At 38.5% G+C, this 22,116-nt stretch overlaps 1 protein-coding gene across 8 annotated transcripts in view; it reads left to right on the forward strand.

The window, feature by feature from the left end:
• CDH18 (cadherin 18) overlaps nt 1-22,116 on the forward strand; it is a 337,247-nt gene that overhangs the window by 192,673 nt on the left and 122,458 nt on the right. For all 8 annotated transcript variants that reach the window (XM_027784808.2, XM_013298152.3, XM_027784809.2 and 5 more), the window contains one exon: nt 2,529-2,648. In XM_027784808.2, the coding sequence (XP_027640609.1) occupies nt 2,529-2,648 (120 nt within the window). The remainder of the gene's footprint in view (nt 1-2,528; nt 2,649-22,116) is intronic.

Here is a 22,116-nt window from a genome sequence, read left to right on the forward strand (position 1 = left end):
GCATCTGAGTGGTGCAAATGTATTTGGAATTGTGATTTGTCTGTCACGCTGATGAGCTGAATGATTCTAACTTAGAAGGGCGTATTGGAAGAACTGGAAGGTAAAGGTACCCTCTTCACCTTTCTTCTCACAAGGCTTTCTAAACGATAGCTTTCACAGGCTGCCTTTCCTCTGCTTAGCAAATCAGGCAAGAGTTAGGCAGAAGGCCAGTATAGATATGTCTATTAAGCTGCTGAGTGTGCTTGTGTCATACAGTGAAAACGTTAAGCATCAGATGAGCTACATTGCACTGAATGTGGTTTTCAGAGATGGAGGGGGGGGGGGGGGGGGAAGTTAAAACTTGTGATTCCAAGTGTTCTTTTAGATGGAAAGAGAACACTTTGCCACTATTCAATACCAAATTACTGTTATCAGGTGTTTCTTAGGAGAGAGATACAGATGTATTAGAAAATTACTGTGGTGGATTTTAAGTTGTAATAGCATTCCATTCATGCTAAAATGACCTGTCAGCTGCTTATGTGAGATACCGCCTTTCACTAGCCCTGTTTCTTTGTCCCACATCAATGAGCAATACAAGCACTCAGATTCTAACCCCTACCTTTTAAAATAAGGAAGGGAGGGAAGCCAGTCTCTGAAGAATGAGAGAACCATGAAATCGGTATTTTCTTCTGAAAAAGTGCAAATGGGAACTCAGCCTGTTAGATGAGTAGGCAGCTGCTGTTAATGGGAAAATCTATAGATAAAAAGGTACAGAAGTTGCCCAGCACTCTGGGTAGCAAACTCTGGTAGGTGACTGACCATACCTATTGGAGTGGCTGTTTTTTGTTGTATGCAATCAAAACCAAAATAATAATAATAAAAAAAAAGTCATTGTTACCATTAACTCCCGATTAACTGTGAACAAACTACTAGCTCCACCACTATTTGATTACAATATTCAACTTCAAATTCATCAAGGTATCCTTATATCTGCCATGTGAATATATTTATCAATAAGACTATATGCATTTGGGCTACTCAGAGACCAGAAGACAACACATTCAAGTGTGCAGGCATATTTCCTGTACCTTTTACTAAATTTCCTGTAGAGACACAAAAAGCAACTTTTGGTGTCCAAGTTTGTGTGTCACAATTGAATGAATAGTTTCTCAAAGAATGAAGAATGCAAATCTGCAAGGATTCAAATGCTTGCTTTCCTGTACTGGAAGTGAGACTCCATGATTTTAGGTATTTCTATTCCCAGTGTACACTGAGGATGTGCACATTAACAAACAGTTCTGTGCAATGAAAACCAGTCTGTGAAGTTGGAACTGAGGATCTGATGTCCGCACCATATGTTTTTGGGAAGTCTGATTTCAGACTAGTTCTCTCCTGGTGTCTGAGACTAAATGCCCATTAGCAGTCAGAATAGATCAGGTAGGCTTCTAAAGCGCATCTGGTTTAGTTTCATCCGAAGGAATCTAGTTAATGTGGTCTGAAATGGTTCCATGAGGCAAATCAAAGTACAAGAAGTGGGGGAAATCAAGGGATTCAATTCAAAAGCATACTTCTCACAACTAAGATGTGAAATTTAACACCCCAGAGTGGAGGTGATGCCTCAGTGGTTAATTTAACTGAGAAACTACTTTCAGATGCAGAATTACACAAGAGCAGCCTGTTCGGATTATTCCAATATTTTAATACTGGGCAAAGGAGTCTGTGGAGAGCAGTGTCTGTAGAAGGATAAACAAGTGGATGAAGACTGAACCTTTATTAACTTGCAGTCTTTCATTGACTGATTTCTTATGTGAACTGTTGAACAGTGATAGCAAAAAAGATTAATGATTAAATGTCTTGAAAAATACAGTGAAATGTAAAATCACTTGTCTCTATTCTATCTGTTCAGTACTTATGCATTTTCTTTTCTAAAAGTGTTACTTATAGGTTATCCCACTTCGTGACATGCTAGAAATTGCGATTTTATGTTTCTAATGGTTTTATTAACAGCAAATATTTGTCTTTTGAACTCCTTATCTTCCTAACTTGGATCCGTTGTTGGAATTCTCACAAAGGTTCTAGTAATTATTTTGGTTTTAGGTCTTTGATGCCTTCCAATAGCTAGATTTTTTGATTCACTTAGTATCTTTTATTGATTTGGGGGCATTTATGCAAATTATTTTAAAGATGCATTTCAGCATTGATTTGTATTGTGAATGAAGATAACTCTGAATTCCTTAAATATGAGTTGTTTAGAAGTCTAAGCAGTATCCAAGTTTTGGATGTATATGTGTGAACATGCATAGATATGCCTGCTATGTAGGTACTATGAATATGTCTATATATATGTAATTAAGTTTTATATATATATATATTCAAATTAGTATAACCAGTTTTCTTTAAAAATATGATATAATAATAACATACCGAGAAAATATTACTAATCTCTCAGTTGTAGAATTTGAAGACAGTAGAGGTTTCAAAAGACATTTTTGTATTTGTTAGAAAGTTGTTTTTATTATCAATTAACTTTTATTTTCCTGTATATACAGGTACGTCTGTTCTACAGGTGACAGCCACAGATGCAGATGACCCTACATACGGAAACAGTGCCAGGGTAGTGTACAGTATTCTTCAGGGACAGCCATATTTCTCTGTTGACCCTAAAACAGGTAGGTATTTTATATTTCTGCCAGTGTGATTTGTCTTAACATGTTTCACTTAACTAAATCTGGTAGATGAAATCCAATGTACAAAATGCAGGTGGGTGGGATTTTATTTTTTTCCTTATTTCCAATTATATCCTACTTCTTGCTTTAACACTATGAAATTTAAGAATTGCTATGTTTTGTTGAGTACTAAAATGAGCCTACTGTGTACAGAATTAATTCTGCATCATGCCATGATCTGAGCCATTCAGGAAACTCAAATAGCACTTTTTCATCTTTTCAACCCTCTTTTTAGGAAGTGACTCGAGTGTGCCTAATACATTATGATTTTAAGTGGTTTCTGTTGCCTGAAGGGTAGGCTTAGGAGGATTATTGAATGTGTGCTTCAACACATATAACATAATAAATTAATATCATTCTTGTATTTATAAAACTGCAGTATTGCCATTTCACTGAAAATTTATTCTATGAATCAAGAAGTAGAACGAGCTGAAATATTTATGCTTAAAATCTATGCATTGCCCTCTCCTTTTTTCCACAAAGTGTAAGTTATGCATAATGAATCCAAACTGGTTTTTTTTAAAGAGAGAAAAAATTTCTTTTGGGAATGAGGGTTGTTACTAGTTTTAGATTTTCTGAAGAGCATTATCTTGAATATTAATATGATATAATTTTAGTATGCATTTATAGTCCTTAATAATGAATTATCATTTAAGAAAGTACTTTTTTATCTGAATTTTGTAACAGTTTTTCCCTGTCTATATCAAAGCTTTAATATTGAAAGAATGAAATACAGTGATCCTACGCTTAACTGTAGGGAAGAATAATGATTATTAAAATGTGCTGAAGTGAAGTAAGTATACTGTAAATAGTTTTCATTGTAACATTTTTACATTTCAGTGTCTTTGCTTGTGTATTTTAATCTCTTTGGAACTTGAAGGTATGTGCTTGCTTCATTGCAAGAGAGGTGTATCTGTGCCATCTCAGCTAGCTTAGAGGTTGGGCCTGCTTTGAGTAGGAGGCTGGAGTCAGTGACCCCCAGAGGTCTCTCTCACCCTAAGTTATTCTATAAATTTGTGAGCTCATGTTAGATGGGACTGAGAGAGCAAAGCCTGACAGGGTTACATGGAAGGACTGTATAAGGTGCTAGGAGGCAAATGTGATGCAGTCCTGTTCAGACATACAGTGTTTCTGGAACAAACGCTGGCAGACACCTTACCCAGCCACGTGTGAATACAGTCTGGCAGAGTACTGGCTGGCACAGGCTAAAACTGCTCGGGGGTACATGGTAACAACTAAGAGGCATGGAAGATAGTGATACATTGCTCAAGTTTTCTCTCTCCCCTTGTTTGACTTAGAAATACGACCTTGGTCTACATCTCTGCTTCTGTTTTGGCACTCTGAGGCAATGGCCTATATTTTTATTTTTGTAATGTTGTGGAACTTGTAGTGTGGAGCTGCTATTCAGTCAGTAAAGAATCATAATGGATGTTCTCAGTATCAGGTCTGTATCACAAAAGAAAATAGTATTGTTATATTGCTGTTTGTATGTTGTAAAGAAAGCAGTTAGGACTGTATTTTCACTTCTCAAGTCTTAGCTTTGACAAGACATACTAATTCTTTATGAACCTAAACTGTTTTTGATATGTGTGTAGAATATGAAAATTATTCTGATGCCATAACCTTAGTCTATTGAAACAGCGAATGAATAAATATTTTATGAGGTAATTAGGCAGTGAAACAGTGGAAAAAAACCTGGAGAGAACCATTTTGATTTGATAAGTTGTCTTTTTTTAATTGCAGGAATAACAGTTAATTAATTTGGCATGTTATAATGGGAAAAAGTAGAAAAATCGGAAATGATGGGAATGTCTTTGAGGAATAAAGTGTTTCACTATGAAATTTCACTTCTAATTTTCTTGGGTTTAAGACTCATTTTCTAAAAACATCGCTCGGCTGAATTTGCAAGCGTTTCTATGACCTGTTTTTCGTAAGGCTTCAATTGTTCAATTCCATCTTAACTTTAATTTTTCCCTCGAAGATTTCTGAATTTACACTGCCACCGCGCAAACTTCCTTTCAAGAAAGAAGGGGCAAAAAAAGGGAAGAAGAGAAAGAGAAACATCCCAACATTCATGACTGAGTGTAATATTTGTGAAGCTTAGGATCTATTATGGCTATCAGTCAGGCTTCTTGGAGCTATCAGATGCAGACACCAAAGGTGTTCATAGCTCAAGTGTGAATATTCATCTTAAGAAGTCTTCTGCTTCTAGGTTAGTGCTGCCTAAACTTGGTTTTGAACAACTTACTATCTGAAGACCTCGAAATTCTTAGAAGCTTAGTTTAACATAGTTTAAACAGGATTTTAGAACTCACACATCTGAAATGTAATAGTGGGTCAGCCACCAAATTACCAATTTTTGAATTAAAAAAAACCTGTGTTTTCTTGGCAGAAGAACACCTTTGTTAGCTTATCTGAGATAAGGCTTGTCTCCACCCACCAGAAGGAGGGTGAAGGTGCAGTGCTGGGACAGTAACCCCCCTGCCCTAGTTAGAGACTTGAGCTTGGGTTCCTCCCAGAAAAGCCTCATCCCGGTGGGCCAGGCCCAAAACTCATCATGAGGAGTCAAGAGGAGATGCTGCCCTGATCACCCTTCAGGCTGAGGGAACTATACTGCCTACAGGGGTACAGGACACATTAGGGGATGCAGGGAAGAGCTGTATGATATTGTGCTAGACTTATTCTTGCATGTTTAGAGGAAGGATCATAGGCAAGAAAAGGGAGGGATTGAGATGGATTAGGCAAGAAGCAACAAGTGAAAATAGAGGGATAAGGGGATAAAAGGGGCCACTCGTGTAAAAAGGCTCTTGCTCAGCACCGTTGTCTGGTCATGCCCTGTGCTTGATCAGCACAGTCTGTCCTGTATCTACTTATGCTCCCTATCTATTTTCCTGAGTAAAAGGGGCTCTCTATCTGTATGCAAGTGTGCACAGAGGTTTAAGTGCCAGCAACTGGAGCTGGACCATGGATCAGTGGAGCCTGTGTGTCTGTGTTGTCAGCAAACTGGAAGGTGAAGAGCCTGTGTGCATTGCATTGGTGTGTATGTCAGTGTGGGATCACTATCAGGTGTCAGGATGGAGTAGCCAGCGAGTCAGATGAGCAGCTTGGGTGATGGGTATCCACATGGCCAAAAGTCTCGGCCAGATACTGGAGAGACCAGAGGGCTCACGAGTCAGCTGCTGGAGGGGCCAAGAGGTCCAGACCAGCCTGGAGTGACTGTGTAATCTGGGGGTTGACTGAGAGGGCTGTTTGCATCTGTGTGTCTCTGTGCATGAGGCAAGGGGAGACCAGGGAGCCAGGAGCCAGGCTCCAGGGTGCCACAGCCAGATACTGGGGGTTCGTAATATATATGTGGCGATGCCACTGGGCATTGGGGGTCCAGGAGGTCCAGAGCCACTTTACTGGGTATGCTTAGTGTGTAAAGCCCAGTACTGGGGGATACATAGTATGCTGGGGTGAGTGGGGATGTGTGAATCCCTTCAGCTGGAGGGGAGCTGCAGGCCCTCAGGCTTGTATGTCTGGGTGCCAGCAACTGTGAAGACTGTGGATCCAGGTTCCAGCTACTGGACAGAACAAGTGTCTAAGACGAGTTACAGGAGAGGTCCGTGTTGAGTACATGTACGTATTACCAGCTATATAAACCATCCTTCCTTCTGATCTGCCAGGGAAGGATGAAGCTGCTTGTGCCATGGTGTTTGAGTGCTGAATGTTTCTCTCTCTGTCACCCACTTGTGTGTATGTGTTGCATCTCTGTGCGTACCTCTTGGGAACACACATTCAGCCTCACTACTGCTTCTATATCACTGGTTAAAACCGGGGAACTGCAGCAGCCCCATCTCCATCAGGCTACCAGATTTGGCAACTTGCAATAATCTTTAAGTTTTCAGTTGATTGGCTCTAGGGCCTGTGTTTTGTTTTGGTTTGTTGTTGGTTTGGGGTTTTTTGGTTTGGGGTTTTTTTTTCTCTCCCCTAGGAAGGAAAAATTGTAAACTCTGTGTGTAGAAATTTGCTGCAATTATGTTGTTATGACTGTGAATATCAGAACATAAAATAAGATTTTTTAAATCCTTTGAGTTCTAGTGGCTTTCTAGGAAGTGTTTTGTATTTGTATTTATTAATTACTTTTAGTAATTAGCTGTGAGATGCAATAATAATTAGCTATGTAATTAGTAATTAGCTGTGACAGCCTGCACTGGTTCCTGTTTGCTTTCCTCCCCAGTTGTAGCAAAACATTCTGCTGATTTTTCATAAGTAAGTATGTATTAATAATGCTGATGAAAGATAGAGAAAAAGTCAATGTCTAGATCCTAGCTATATTTGCAAAGATTATGCGTATAGGATTATATGATTTTATAGATCAAAATATTCAGGGAACTCCAGAAAAGATGAGTCACATATCCTTTTAGAGTACCATTAATGTCACTGTAAAAATAAAATAAAATACAAAGTTGTTATTAGTGAATAATAGAGCAAATAATGTACTAATATACTTAGTATTGTAATACAGTTTCCCATCCCCCCCCCCCCCCCCCCCCCCCCCCCGAACTTATCTTTTGAAATGCCCAAATATACATGAAAACTTTTCCTGGGAAAACAAACACCCACCTTTACCAAACCTTTACGGGGTTTTGATCAACGAACTTGCTGAATGATGTATTACTGGTTATTCTTTGCTTATGTCAAGTGTGGCTCATCAAAAAAGCCACGGTCAACTTTTGACTGGGAACCCGACCCAGAAGCTCATTTTTCCTGAGGAAACCTCAAATTAGACTGTGTGCTTTTTCTAGCAGCTATAGCAGCCCACTTTCAGTTGACGCGTTTCAGGAATGAAAGTGAAACCAATAGTCCAGTTTTACCGCATATACAGTAAACCCATATCTGGAGGTTGTTAGCTACACACGGTTTCTTCCCAGAAGCATTCCCAGATGCATCAGTCTTTCCGACAGACACACAGAGTGAATTAATCTGTGGGGCATTTGTCCTTTCAAATCAGCAGTTCAGATGAAATAAGAGATAAAACCTTCATACATTGCAGTTTTGAATTGAAATGTGGACAATGGTGGGATGGGAGAGAAACACATTTATCATTTAATTTAATGACTGTGAAAAAACATTCGATATTTGTGTTTATTTGTATATATAATGATCTGCTGTTAAGCAGTAATGTTACAAAGATCTTAATCATGTATCAGCTTGTTTGTGTTATTTTGTCTTGAAAATATTAAATAGTAAAGAAATGGGTATGCCTATTTATGAAAGAACATCACTGCAAATTAGTACAGGCTAATTGTGAAGTGTGAGAAGAGTGTCAAACTCCTTCTGCTTTCTGTCTGCACAATAATATGAAGAATGGCCCCAAGTATCCCTATAAGAAATGACATATTTGCTAATTATGCAGTTTGGTTCCTGACTGAGAGCACAATACAAATAATAAATATAGTGGCTGAACAGATGCTTCCAAATATAGAGATGCACCTCATAAACACTAAATGAGCAACCCCTGAATCTCAAGACTTTTTGTCTTCTGTAGTTATTATTCTTACCCTTTCTTAGAAGTTCTTGGCCGTATTTCATATGAGAAAGACAGATTTTGTTGTATTATAGTATGTAGAATGTAATTTTAAAGTTGCATGTGTATTCCTCTGTAAAACAGGAAAAAATATTCATTGTTTATCAAGTTATTCACCAATTTGATATTGCTAAATAAATGTTTAAAACCCCCATTGTTAATTAACAGAATCTATTATAATTAAGTTCTTTTAATACTGAGGCAATAATTACGGATTTAATGGTTTAAGGTCTACCTCATTTCCTTATTTTAGAGAAAATAAATTGGCATAAAGAGGAATTGTATAGACTTTCCAGTCCCCTTTGCTTTAGTAGAACAGTGTCATAGTATCCCAGACAAGAATCTACTGTAATAATTGGAGTAATGATAAAGTATTTCATGACCCTATGTCTCAGCCGTACATAGGAAATCATACTAGTTAGTAAAATAATTTCAGAAATCAAATTTTGCCACTTCCTTGGATGAGCATCCTTCTTTTTTATATTAAGAAATCTTGGGGGTTTTTTTAGTTGAAATATCTTTCTTAGTGTCATCTGTTTAAAATAAATTTGTTTACTGGGTATAATGATTCTCTCCTGATACACTGGTTGGTTCATATTGGAGTGCTAACTGAAACTGGAGAGTCCTGTGTTTAACTATCTCTTTGCTTCATGCTGGGTGTCTCCAATATAATTTCAATGACCTTATGGGGCTATAGAAGTATCGTACATAAATTGAATGCTTTTACTCTAAAGGAATACTTTTATGATGTTCCCCTAACTCCGTAACTAAGACACCACAGCTGATGCCCAGTTTTCTGTAGCAGCCTTAAAGTAAACTTCACCTCCTCTATCAAAGTTTTTACATATGAGCTCTTAAACTGTTATCATTCAATAATTAAATCTTTAAAAAACAGTAGGGGTGATTCCATTAATCATAACATTTTGCTAATTACACGTCCTGTTTGAGTTAGGTAAGGAAATATCTATGGTGAAACTTCAAAATCTCACTTGTGCTTGCATTGCATACTGCTTATTTTCAGCTATTAGTAAAAACTCCAACTTAATTATATGTGATTGGTTTCCACTTAATATCTAGATGAGGTCACAGTGAAGAATTGGTCTGAAAGTTATTTTTATTAGTGGTACATCTTGATAAATGTGTAGGATTAAAATATTTTTTTTTTACGCATAGCGCTGTAATTTTATCTTGAAGTTTTAATAACTGTATTCCATATTCAGGTTTTCATATGTTTATTTTCCATCAAGGAGTTTCTGATATACTGTAACAGAAATTACGTCTCTAGCATATATAATTGCCAAAGTCAACAGGTTGTTGTCAAGAGAATCACTAGAAATTTAAACTCAAAATTTGAAGGTGTCTTACCTCTTTTTCTAATTCTACCAGGTACTGTGAAATGCAGTCCTCCATTCCTGAAGGAACACAAATAGGTGCTCCATCTAAAAATGTTGTCATGAACACTTGTTTGAGAGCGTCATGTGCCAGCTCTCAGCTAAGAGTAATGTAGATATTGTAATATTCTTCGCTTTCAATTTCAAGTAAACACTGGATTTTCTACACCTACAGTTTTCACACTTTTAAGGTAAACTCTGAACAATGGACTCAATTCTCGCAGTTTTCTTGTGTGTTCAAAATAATGATATATTGTTACAGTTTTCCTTAGTTATTCGAAGGATAACTCAGGCCATCAGATGGATGGGCAGAGAGATATGAGAAGTTGAGTAATCCACTGTTTCTGTTAGTTTTCTAAGTTCCGGTTTGGTACAGCTGATGATTTTATGAGGGCATTGGTACAACTGAAACCTTGCTGTTTATGCCTTGTTTTCCACTAGCATGGAAACTGCACAGAAGGGTCTGTGCTAACCTGAGGTATACCAAAAGGAGGGGCAAATTGGTGCATTGCAGATGTGTAATAACAAGTGTAACACCAAAGCAGCAACACTGCTTTAGAGCAAAGATCTGTACAACTGATTTCAGTGTTTCTTACAATGACTGCTGTTTGCTAGGCCATCGTCTTGCCTGTGTATCCTGATGCAATTTTTGCCATCCACCCCCGGGAGATTTTGCGGTCCGCCTGCTGAAGCAGGCCTTGAAGAGCATAAGATGGATTGATCACTCACCAGGACTACTGTTCTGGCACTGTACTTCTTTGCTGGTTACCTACCACCACTATCTCTTCCAGCACCAATCATCAGTAGTCAAAAAGGACAGGCATAGGAGGCAGAAAATCAGGGGCAAAAAGACTGCCTGATGTTCCAACCTTTTTTTTCCCCCTGTGCTACGAGATGTACCATGTGTATTAGAGATTGATTTCAGAAATAGGGAAGAAACTATTCCTTGATTGTTTTGTTCTGTTTGCTTTTGTGTTTGTTACCCTTTCATCATCTGGTATTATGAACGACTACTATAGACAATCTGTGTTGTCCAGCCACAAGTTATCATTTAAAAAAATAATAATAAAAAAAAAAAAATCGGAACATGCTTCTGTAACCACTAATTGGGAATTGGCAAGTTCCCAGATCATATTATTATCTTAGCTTCCTAACCAGGACTGCTGCAGTATGGTAACTGCATTCTTTTTGTTGGTAGACAACTTTTTTTTTAAAAAAAAAAAAACTTTCATCTATAAATACACAGATAATATTTTTACACTTACAACATAATGTCTGGTTATTGTGGGCCAACCCCAGCAGGCAGCTAAGCTGCACACAGCCCCTCAACCCTCACTCGCTCCCCCCCACAATAGGATGAGGGAGAGAACAGGAGGGTTAAAAGTGAGAAAACTCATAGGTTAAGGACAGTTCAGTAAGTAAAACAAAAGCTGTACATGCAAACAAAGCAAAACAAGGAATTAATTCACAGCTTCCCATTGGCAGGTGTTGATGCAGAAGGTTCGAACACAACTTATACGGCCAATGTGATCAAGTTCATGCCACTTTAAAGGGATACACAGCAATTTATACACTAGCACAAAGCACACACATTGCTTCTAGGTTGCTAATAGGCTAAAGCTGCTTGTCTATTCACTCTCCTGCACTCTATGATTGGTTACGGCGTGGTATCCATGCTCCTCACCTACATTTTGTTTGGACGTTCTATTTTCTTATTTTTCAGTCCAACTCCTTTATCTCTTTCCAACGTACAGTTCCTTAATAGTCCAACTTTCTTATCTCTCTGCCAGTACACAGTTTTTTTGTCTCTCTTGGCCTTGCATATGTCTTTCACAACAGCTGCAGCTTGTTACAGCTTCAGCCTGCTTGGCCTGCTATTACAACAAAGGTACTTGGTCTGGATTGCTCATAATATGTCCATTGTCTTCTAGCCAGTCCACAGGCAGGCAGATGTTCAGCCATCCTCAGGAAAGCAGAGCTCTATCATGTGTAATGGCTCCTTGGAAAGAAAATCATCCTAAGTCTGAACACTCCTCTTTCCTCCTTCTTCCCCCAGCTTTTATTGCTGAATGTGACATTGTATGATGTGGGATGCCCCTTTGGTCAACTGTGGTTGGTTGTCCCAGCTGTGTCGCTTCCCAGCTTCTTACACATCTCCAGCCTACGCACTGGTGGGGTGGGGTGAGAAACAGCAAAGGCCTTGGCTCTGTGTAAGCACTGCTCAGCAATAACTAAAACATCCCTGAATTACCAGCACTGGTTTGGTCACAAATCCAAACCAGCACCATATGAGCTGCTATGAAGAAAATTACCTCTATCCCAGGCAAGACCTGGTGAAGCACTGTGTTTATTTGTTCAACCAGATTTAAAGTCCTGATGTGAAAGCAGTGGGACATGAATGATCATGTAGTTTGGATTCTGTTGCTGCATCCTTTACAGTCGTTCTCTTAGGTGTGAAATTGCTATCTGCTCACCATTGCCAGGTTTTGCTTTTACCTTCTATGGGACATTGGAAAAGGTTTCTAATGTTGATGTTAATTAAGCTTGTTGGGGTTGGGTTTCTGTACTTGTAGACATTCATATATTTTCAGGTGTACTGAGAATATTAAAAAAAACTTGTGTTAAGGTCTAAAATGTTTTCCTGTATCTATTATGAAAGTTAAAGATCTTCGTGTGAGAAAAGCATTCCATTGCAAGTGTGTGTAAATGTCTGTTTTTCCAGAATGGAATTCTGTGAACAGGGGTTTCTCTCTGTGTCCTTGATTTTTCACAAGGGATATATGAACAATTAATTGTAAGTTCTCTGTTTTTAAACAAGGAAGGCTGATGTTCCATCTAAAAAAAGTGAGGAAATTACATATGGGATAAAATTTGTTTAACTTCAGGGAAAGGGAATGAGTAAGATTTCACCCTAAAGCCACAAATACATTACTGTAATTTTTAACTTGACTGGGGTGAGAGCCAAGACACTGACTTGGAGGATTAATGCACTGGACTCTTTAAAAACTCTGCCCCTAAGGACCAGTACACATGTTAGCAATAATTTTACAGATCAGTCTTTATAGTTGTGGAACTCCGCAGCGACTTTATTGCCTCTAATTGTGCTAACAGGTTCTTTTTTTCTAGACAATAGGTTATTGACATCTCTAGTTCTACAAGAAAGAATTACTAGGACACTGAATCTTCTTTGTTTTTTCCCCTTAAAATTTTGGCTGAGGGACTGAAATGATACAGAAAAGCAAAGCATTAGGTTGAACTTGTAGAGGTGCCGTAATTCATACACAGCTCTGCTTCTTGATCTACATTTCCCTTTTCCAGTTTAATCTTCTCTTTCACAAGCTTTTGTGGGTATTGGTATTGTTGAGGATAATAATTTCAGAAATGCGCTTCAAAAGTGCAATGAAACTTTGTAGTGACAGTGAAAATGAGAGGGAGCAATATTGAGGTACTATTCCAGGAGCTGTATTATCTGCCAGTTTGCTAATGCTAAGATGCCTGCTTATGGTTGGAGACACGCTAGTTATATATTTATTCAATCTCTTAATTTCTTGTGTCTCTATTTTATGAGATTTTTACAGATATATTGTGTTAATCATGCTGTTGCTTTAATAATAAGTTTGAGTAAGTTCACATTTTTGCCTTCCATACTTTGAGAAATTACGTTTAATTCACCCTAGAGGTGGGGAAAAGACCAGTAGTGGTAAAGTTGTGAAAAGGAAATGAGGGATATAGAATTGACTGAGGATACTGTTTTGATTAGTAGTTGCATATAAACAGAGATTTCTGTAATGCACACAAATCCTGTGATTTAAAAACATAGCTAGTCTCAGAATTAATGCATAATCTACATTATATCAATAAACATGCATGCAGTGGTTTCCCATCAATCTTCATCTTTGAGAACAATGCATACATTTTCAGTTACAATCTCAATAAATGTGGCTGATAACATCTTGTCTTGTAGTAAACCATAGGGAACAACAAACTTGGTGATGATGTATGGCAATGTTGCTTTTCCAAAATTATGTATAAAGACAATGCTTCTCCAGAAGTATTGTCCAGCAAAAACAATACAACTGTAGTTGAGATACCTCCTAAGAAAAACTGAACAAAAGCTTTGTAAAATCAACTCAAGTTCCATATCTATTGAACTTCTACTTAAAAAACAAGCACAAGGTATTTATGAACAAATTTTGCAGCAATTTTAAAATATGATAACAATAAAGATAACATTTGGGGAACCTCTATAATTCAGTTATTGTCCGAATAGGAAGGAAAAAAATAGTAACTACCTCCAGAAACCACCAATAAACCTGTGATCTGTCCATGAAATTTGATATTTAGCAGCTGAGTCAGAATTTGTCTTCCCTTCTGTATTCAACTTTGCAGCCTTCACACCATCACTACCTGTGTGAACAGGGGACACAAAGCCCAACAATAAGGCTTCCGGGTTTTGCTTACATGGTGTCCATCTTTTCTGAACTTGCCCCAGAATGCATTTTCATTCCCTTGATGAGTTTGTGAAGCCCAAGAGCAGCAGCGGAAGCAGTACAGTGGGCTTTGTCTGGTCTTTAAGACTGCAGGTAGGCTCTGATCAAATACAATAAGCAGCAAATTTAACTCATATCTTTGTAACCATCTTTATGATTTGCCAGCATATTTGTAAATTTTAAATTTAGGAGAGTATAACTTCCTGAGACTCTGTAACTTCATTGTCAGGAGAGGATACTGTTCAATACTAGTTTCTTTTTACTTATCTTTGCTTACACGTGTATTCTGTAACTTAATTGGTGAATGATAGTAGGTGGGTTTTTTTCTGAGGGTCACATTAATCAGCATTTGTCTGCCACTCTATCTGTAAGTGGAATGTTTACATGAAAGAGGCACACAGATATGTTATCGAATCAAAGGCTCTGACTTTTTTTACTCTTTCAGAATTTCCATATAGACTTGTCATTCTGCTTTTCAGGGTCTGGAGCCCACGAACAGGACCCCGCACCCTGGCTGGAGCCCAGGGCTCCATATCAACCCCCTGGGGCACCCCACACTCCCATGACCCAGGAACCTGTGTCAGCCCCCTAGGGCTGTCAGCCCCTGCCCCAGTGATGCTGCAGCAGGGCTGGTCTCCAGATTGCCCTGCCCTGTCCTGCCTGGTTATGGGCGCTGTCAAGCCAGGTCCCTGTCTCCAGAGGGTTGCCAAATGACTAGGACTGGGGTGCCCCATTGTCCCCAGCTGCCCTGCTCCTGGCTGGGGGTGGGACGGGCCCTGGCTGCCAGGCTCTGCCATCACACACCTGGGGAGCCCCAGGCACCTACCCCAGGGAGCTGCCAGCCTGCTCTGACACTGTTGGAAGTAGTGGTGCCAAAAAAGGTCCGTAGAATGATTATTTTTCATCCCGTTTTTTAACCCATAAGCAAAACCTATCCCTCAGGCAAAAAAGGTTTTCAAATTCCTAGCTAGTACGTACCTTATGCAATATTTTAAACATTAGATAAAGCCTCTGTCATTGAAAATTGTCACACTAGAAGAGGGAGAAGCAGAGCTCTGTATGCTTCCCATTGCAGTTGAATGCAGCCTAATCTACAGTCTTTAATTTAGGTCCCCAAGAAGTCTTTTGTTTTCTTTTTACATAGTTTTGTCTTGTTTTTCTCTTGGTGCACATTCTAGGATTAAAGCATGATTTGTGGTCATGTTTACAATATTAAAATACTCTAAAAATGCTGTTCCTCTTCCTTTTTCCTTAGCTGGTGCAGAATATTCTCAGTATGTCTGTTATAGTATTTTGAGAGCATCCTTATGAAGTTTGCAAGGAAAAATTCAATTCCATCTGTAACATTGTGGAAGGTATAAGCATGGGAGCCTTCCTTAGTAAAGCGCTTGCCACAGAAATGAATATAGCCATCATGGGAGCAGACCTAAGGGAAGTGGGTAGATTAAATGAGGTTTTCCTCTCTCTCATACTGTGCTTTCAAGAAATACATTTCAGATCAATAGATTGCATCTGAAAGAGTTTGGACAGAAAATGCAACAATTCCCTGTATATCAAACCACCATGTGATTTAGGCTTCACTGTACTTGAATGGAAGATGAAAATAAAATGAGGGACTTACCAGCTAAGGCTGTTTCTTCCTGAGAGATCTCTCCTTATGATGAGGTTTTCTCTAGGGTTTTGTCTTTAACATGAAGTGGCAAGGTCTGGTAATACAATGCACTTGAATGCGTTTCCCAGGTCTTGGCTCTAATCAATTTGTAATCAGTTTTGATAAAAAGTTAATATCATAGTGAAGTGGATTAATTATCTGACCCATAATGTTCTGTAAAAGTAACTGAATCACTGAAAGAGCATATGAGTATGTTTACTTGTCTAATCCTTTGCATTAACTTAAATACAGTACCCTTCTGTGCTGTAGAGAGGAAGCCTCCATTTTCAAAGTAGGTACCTTTATGGTAAATATCTAGCTTACTCTGTACTTTGGAAGAAAAGAGAAAAACAAAACCACTTTAAATTAGGAAAAGCAGACAAAACTCATCCTGTTGTTTCTTTACAGAACTTTGTACTCACATGTATGGCCCTTCTGGACATTTTTTATAAGTCTCTGTTTTATTAAATAGCTTAGATTTGGCTTAGGTGTGATACTATCTCCAAGGGATCTCCAATGGTGTTGACAAATTGTTCTTTAAAAGATACAAGGAGCAATTAATGTCTTATTTTTCATAGGAGTGGCTTTCAGGGATAGTAATTTTTCACTGTCTTGTATAACACATACCCATTACCACCTGCCTTCTGTTGAAGCAAACACTGAAATAAATGGAAGTGACTGTATTTGTCTTTATCAGCTAACCATACAAGAGATGAAAGACCCACAGAGATCTTTCATTTGAAGGTGGTTTAATCTGTCCTTGCAGGAATTTTGTCATCCTTTGAATAGAGACACCCTGGCAAGACTTCAGAAGCACTCTAACCTCCACAAAACTTAGTTGTGGGGTATCTACTGCATTCACTGAGTACTGCATTAGGCTGCTTGTCAGAATCTAATATTTTTTTTTTTTTCATCTGGATTCATTTTCAGTTAATAATACAACTAACAGCTGTTGCCAGGTAAGAGCCACAATGATGCTCTGTTTTTAGTATTTTCTTCTTTGATTCTGAAGATCGTTTCTTTCCGATGGGAGTCCTCAGGGTGAATTTCAAAGCCTTGAAATTAAAAACGATTCATGTAGCTGCTGATGCATATTCCTGGGCAGAAGCAGAATCACAAATCAAAACCAAATGTCCTTTACATTTTCTCTCAAGTCAGCTATTTTACTTAAAAGATCCTAAATTATTAGTGAAAATTTCATTTTTACTAGGGCTGTAGCACACAGGAAGAGTATAAGAGGTAATAGGTAAAAAAGGAGCAGTGCTTTTAAACCCATGTTAGGTGCTAGGATTTTCTAATCTACCTCGTCTTTTCACTCTGTTGCTATCTGTTCTATCTATGGCTAAGAATTTTGTACCATTTGTTGTATGACAAATAACTCCTCCCTGTAGAACATACAAATTGAAGTACTCATTGGTACAAACATATAGAGGAAAATATTTTTTCTTACTACAGAAGAGAAGACTTGGAAGACTGTTTTTTTCAGTACTTGCAGCTTTTGTAGTACTTTTAAAAAGTCATTCGATAATGTTGACTGTGCTGCAAGCTGCCTGCAACTCAAGAGGATATTGAAGCCTGTGTCCCTGTAGTGACATAGCTCAATTCACTTTATATCTGGGGCCTTCTCCAGGGCTTCCTCAACTTACTTGTGCAGAAGGACACTGCAGCATATTCTAACCCGCTGATGTCCCCTGCCCAAATACATGCTTTCTGTCCTCACGGGCAAGCAGGGACTGAGGGTAGTTGTGCTATCTCAGGCATTGCTGGGACATGTGAAGGGAGCAGCCAGCCTTTGAACTGGTGTTCCCTGCAGCCGTGGGCTGCTGCAAATGTGCTCTGCTTGCAGACGTTGTGTGGTACATAATGAACAGAAGATTAGAAGATGGCTGTGTTGGTATTTGTCTTTTGGACTAGTCAAAGTGGAAGGAGACGGACATTTTCAATGATTGCAAGAATCTTCCTACCTAAATGATTCTGTGTTTCTGTGTTAGCATTTCCTTGTGCTGGCCAGTTTCTTAAAACATGGACAATTAAACATCCATATGTCAAATGGCAGGGAAGTCTGTCTGAGGATCACCAGTCCTCATATTCATGGCAGAAAGTATTTCCTATCTGGTGGCAGTCATAGTGGTACTTCTGTGACATTGTAGTGTCATCTGGTTTCATAGGAAGTGCTTCTGATCTTCCACTCCAAAACAGTTTCATATAGATTTAATTTTAAAAGCACAGCAATATATACACGATTTTGTTACTGTTCTGAAGGAATGGCTTGGTGGACCATAGTAGCTCATACTGCAATCCACAATTGCTACATTTTCATTGCACAGTGATGGGCTACTGCAGTGACTTAGAGATCATACAAGTCAGTTCTAGAAAATCTGGTTAAACTGTATTCATTCCAAAGAGATTTTCTTTAACTGTTCAGTGATTTTTTTTCTTCTGAAGTCTAACCTTTCAGTACCGAATCCGAAATTACTAAGACAACAGCACAGAATCTTAACTGTACTTTATTGTCTTTATGTGAGGTTTGTTTCTTTGTTTCAGGGTGTCTTCTTTTTCCTATTAAAAATACAAACAGAAAAAAAATAATCAAATCTATCTGCAGTAGAAAGGAATTTTTTAAAACCCCTATTTTTTCCAATCTCTTTTAAACTATCATATGAAAACATATTTAAATGGTCATTATAGAGTGATTTTTATTATCCTTATAGTTTTAACAGAAAATAACTGGTTAGTGCTGCGGATACTTTGTCTTATAATAAATGGTGAAAAAGGATATTTATTTTTGTTTCCCTGAATCAAGACAAAATTGTCAGTAACATGTTTAGTAGGTATAAAGTTTCAATTAGGAAATAATTAAATAAGGCACCTCTGATTCAAAACTAAACCTCTGATTTGCAAGAATCACCGTTCAGATTGGTAGTCGCAATGTTTTTCAAATAGGTTAGTGTAATTCAAGGGCTTCCCTGTCTAGTGCAAAAGTGAGGAGGTAGAACTTTTCCTATTCATCCACTTGCCTCCTCACCACCACCCCCAACAAAAAAATCCAAACCCCCTTGTGTATGAGAAAATTGCGTTTGTCTTTGAAAAACAATTTCTACTGAAGATTTTCAACTAAACTCATAGTTTGTCTTTTGAATGTATTGCTTTTCCTGCTTGTCAGCTTAGACAATCCATTCCCATATATATTGATAGTTTATGTTCCATGATTCAGTAATTCTTTATGTAGTAGTATGTAATAACCTTATTTTGCTGCTCTCCTTGTTGGAAATGTGCGTGTAGTACTGAGAACACAACATGTAAAGTAATGTGCTAAAAGTTAGAAATTGCAATTGAAAGGTGGTAGGTTAGACTGCTGATAACTCTCTGAATTATGTAGAGCACAAATTCTGCTAACTGGAAGAAAATTAGCTTTCAGAAGTTTGGGATTTTTTTTTAATACATTGCTGATAGCAATGCCTGTAGTTAAGGCTGACTAACAGTTTCCATTATAAGGCATATGGACTTTGCTACATTTTATTATTTAATCTGAAATTATCTGTTATGTAACTGTTGTTATGTCTGGTGATAATGTTAGTTCAGCAAAAGCAGTTTGTAACAATGTGACCAGGGAAGGAAATTAGATTTTTTTTTAGTATTTTTCACATTTCGTAACCATTTTTGGTTTGAAGTAAATGAGTTTGTCAACTGGGAGGAAGATACTTCTGAACTAAAAGGACATAATTTTTTCATAGTAAGATTGCATGAAGGTTTGATAGAGTTCTGAGACTCTGGTCATTTAAACATGACCGAAAGCACCTTTAAAAAGGTTGTCACTGGATTTCCTGAGTGGGCTCCAGCTATGTTAAACAGGGCTAAATAAAAGTGCTAAGCCTTGTGCTGAAGCTGTATAAGGTAGCTACAACAGTACAGTTATTGTCACTTTTTTGAACATGAAGAAGGAAATGGTGAGTCCCAGTTTTAGTTTTACAGGCATTTAATAATTTTGAGCTCCACAGCCTTGCTATTGAGTAGATCTGCAAAAAGTGATTCTTGGAGGCCTTTATGAATGACGTGACTAAGAAACTGCAATAGGTCAGCTCTGGAAATCTTGGAGATATGTCTAAGCAGTTGATAAACCCTGCCCACTATAAATTTAATCAAAGACAAAGATGCTCAAAGGATCTGCTGTCAAAGAGAAAAAAAACCCCAAACCCGCATAACAAAACAGGAAGGACAATAGTTTAGCATCTCAAAATCATGGAATTGTTTAGGTTGGAAAAGACCATTAAGTTCATCAAGTCCAACTGTTAACCCAGGACTGCCAGGTCCACCACTAAACCATGTCCCTAAGTACCGCATCTGTGAGTCTTTAAACACCTCCAGGGATGGTGACTTAACCACCTCCCTGGGCAGCATGTTCCAATGCTTGACAAGCCTTTCAGTGAAGGATTTTTTTGTAATATCCAATCTAAACCTCCCCTGGTGCAACTTGAGGCCATTTCCTCTCCTCTTACCGCTCATTACTTGGGAAAGGAGACCCCACCTGCCTACAACCTCCTTTCAAGTAGCTTAGAAAGCGACAAGGTCTCCCCTGAGTCTCCTTTTCTCCAGTCTAAACAACCCCAGTTTCTTCAGCCACTCCTCATAAGACTTGTTCTCTAGACCCTTTGTTGCCCATCTTTGGACATGCTTCAACACCTCAGTGTCTTTCTTGTAGTGAGGGACCCCAAACCAAACACAGTATTCAAGATGCATCCTCGGTCCCTTCTGTAGTCCTTCTGGCCACGCTCTTTTCTCATACCAGCCAGGATGCTGTTGGCCTTATTGGCCACCTGGGCATACTGCCAGCTCATGTTCAGCTGGCTTTTGACCAGCACCCCCAGGGCCTTTTCCTCCAGGGGCCTTTCCAGCCACTCTTCCACAAGCCTGTAGCACTGCAAGGGGTTGTTATGACCCAAGTGCAGGACCCGGCACTTCTTGTTGAACCTCATACAGTTGGGCTTGGCCCATTGATGCAGCCTGTCCAGATCCCTCTGTAGAGCCATCCTCTGTTCAAGCAAATCAACATTCCTACCCAACTTGGTGTCATCTGCAAACTTACATAGGGTGCAGTCAATCCGCTTGTCCAGTTTGTTAATAAAAGAAACAGGACTGGCCCCAATACTGAGCCCTGGAGAACAACACTTGTGACCAGTCACCAGCTGCGTTCAACTCTACTCACCACAACTCTTTTGGCCCACCCATCCATCCAGTTTTTTTACCCAGCGAAGAGCGCACCTGTCCAAGCCATGACCAGCCAATTTCTCTAGGAGAATGCTGTGGGAAATGATGTCAAAGGCTTTACTAAAGTCGAGGTAGACAACATCCACAGCCTTTCATCCACTAAGCAGGTCACCTTGTCATAGGAGATCAGGTTAGGCAAGACCTGCCATTCATAAACTCATGCTGACTGGGCCCGATGGCTTGGTTGCCCTAGACCACTTAGACCAGTTTTTATTTTTCTTAAATAACATAAAAATCTCAACTATTATTTAACTAGTTTTTGCTAGTGTCTTCTATTTTAATAGAACAACAGATAGATCAAAAATGAATGTTTGTGAGGAACAAAGAGCTGTTCCCATGTAATACTTTGTAAGTCTATAGACTGATGTCTACAGGTCTGTATTATGTGCTCTTCATTGGCACATGATGTACTTTTGAATCACATTACACACAGCTTCTCCTGTCTTTGTATTCCTAGAAAGATGAGGTGCACTTGTCATTGCATGCCAGCAAAACAAGCTAAGTGGTGCTCATGCTGAAACAGAAACTGTTCTTTCTGCAGTATCTTTATTTTGAAAGTATTTCTACCATCTAGAAGAATGCTTTTTTTGTCTGCAGTTAAATGAAAGTAACAGTTACCTGTGTGTATCTGAACTGGAGCTGCATTTAGGTATTCAAGAAAACTTTTTTTTTTTTCTCAGCGTTAAAAAGAATACTGCACTTATGAAGGCAGACAGAACAATCTCATATAGAGATTTAAGATCCTTTATACTAGGATCTTAAAACTTCTAAAGAAATGTTTTGGTTTATAAAAAGAAATTTGCACTATATAGGAAGAATAAATGGTTACTGGTATATTGTAATATCTTGGATCCCAGTTTCAGTTAACCTTCCTGTTTATATCTCCAGTCATTCTGTGCAATACAATATAATGCGATTATAATATCCACTATGAAATCTCTTATCTGCAGCTACTCTCTCAAATGAGATTGTGTGTTTACAGTTATACTCGGCATGATAGAATAAATCAACAAAACCATTCAACAGTAGCTCTGTTTATTAGTAA

The sequence above is a fragment of the Falco peregrinus genome, chromosome 3 (assembly GCF_023634155.1).
Source record: "Falco peregrinus isolate bFalPer1 chromosome 3, bFalPer1.pri, whole genome shotgun sequence".
Taxonomy (NCBI): domain Eukaryota; kingdom Metazoa; phylum Chordata; class Aves; order Falconiformes; family Falconidae; genus Falco; species Falco peregrinus.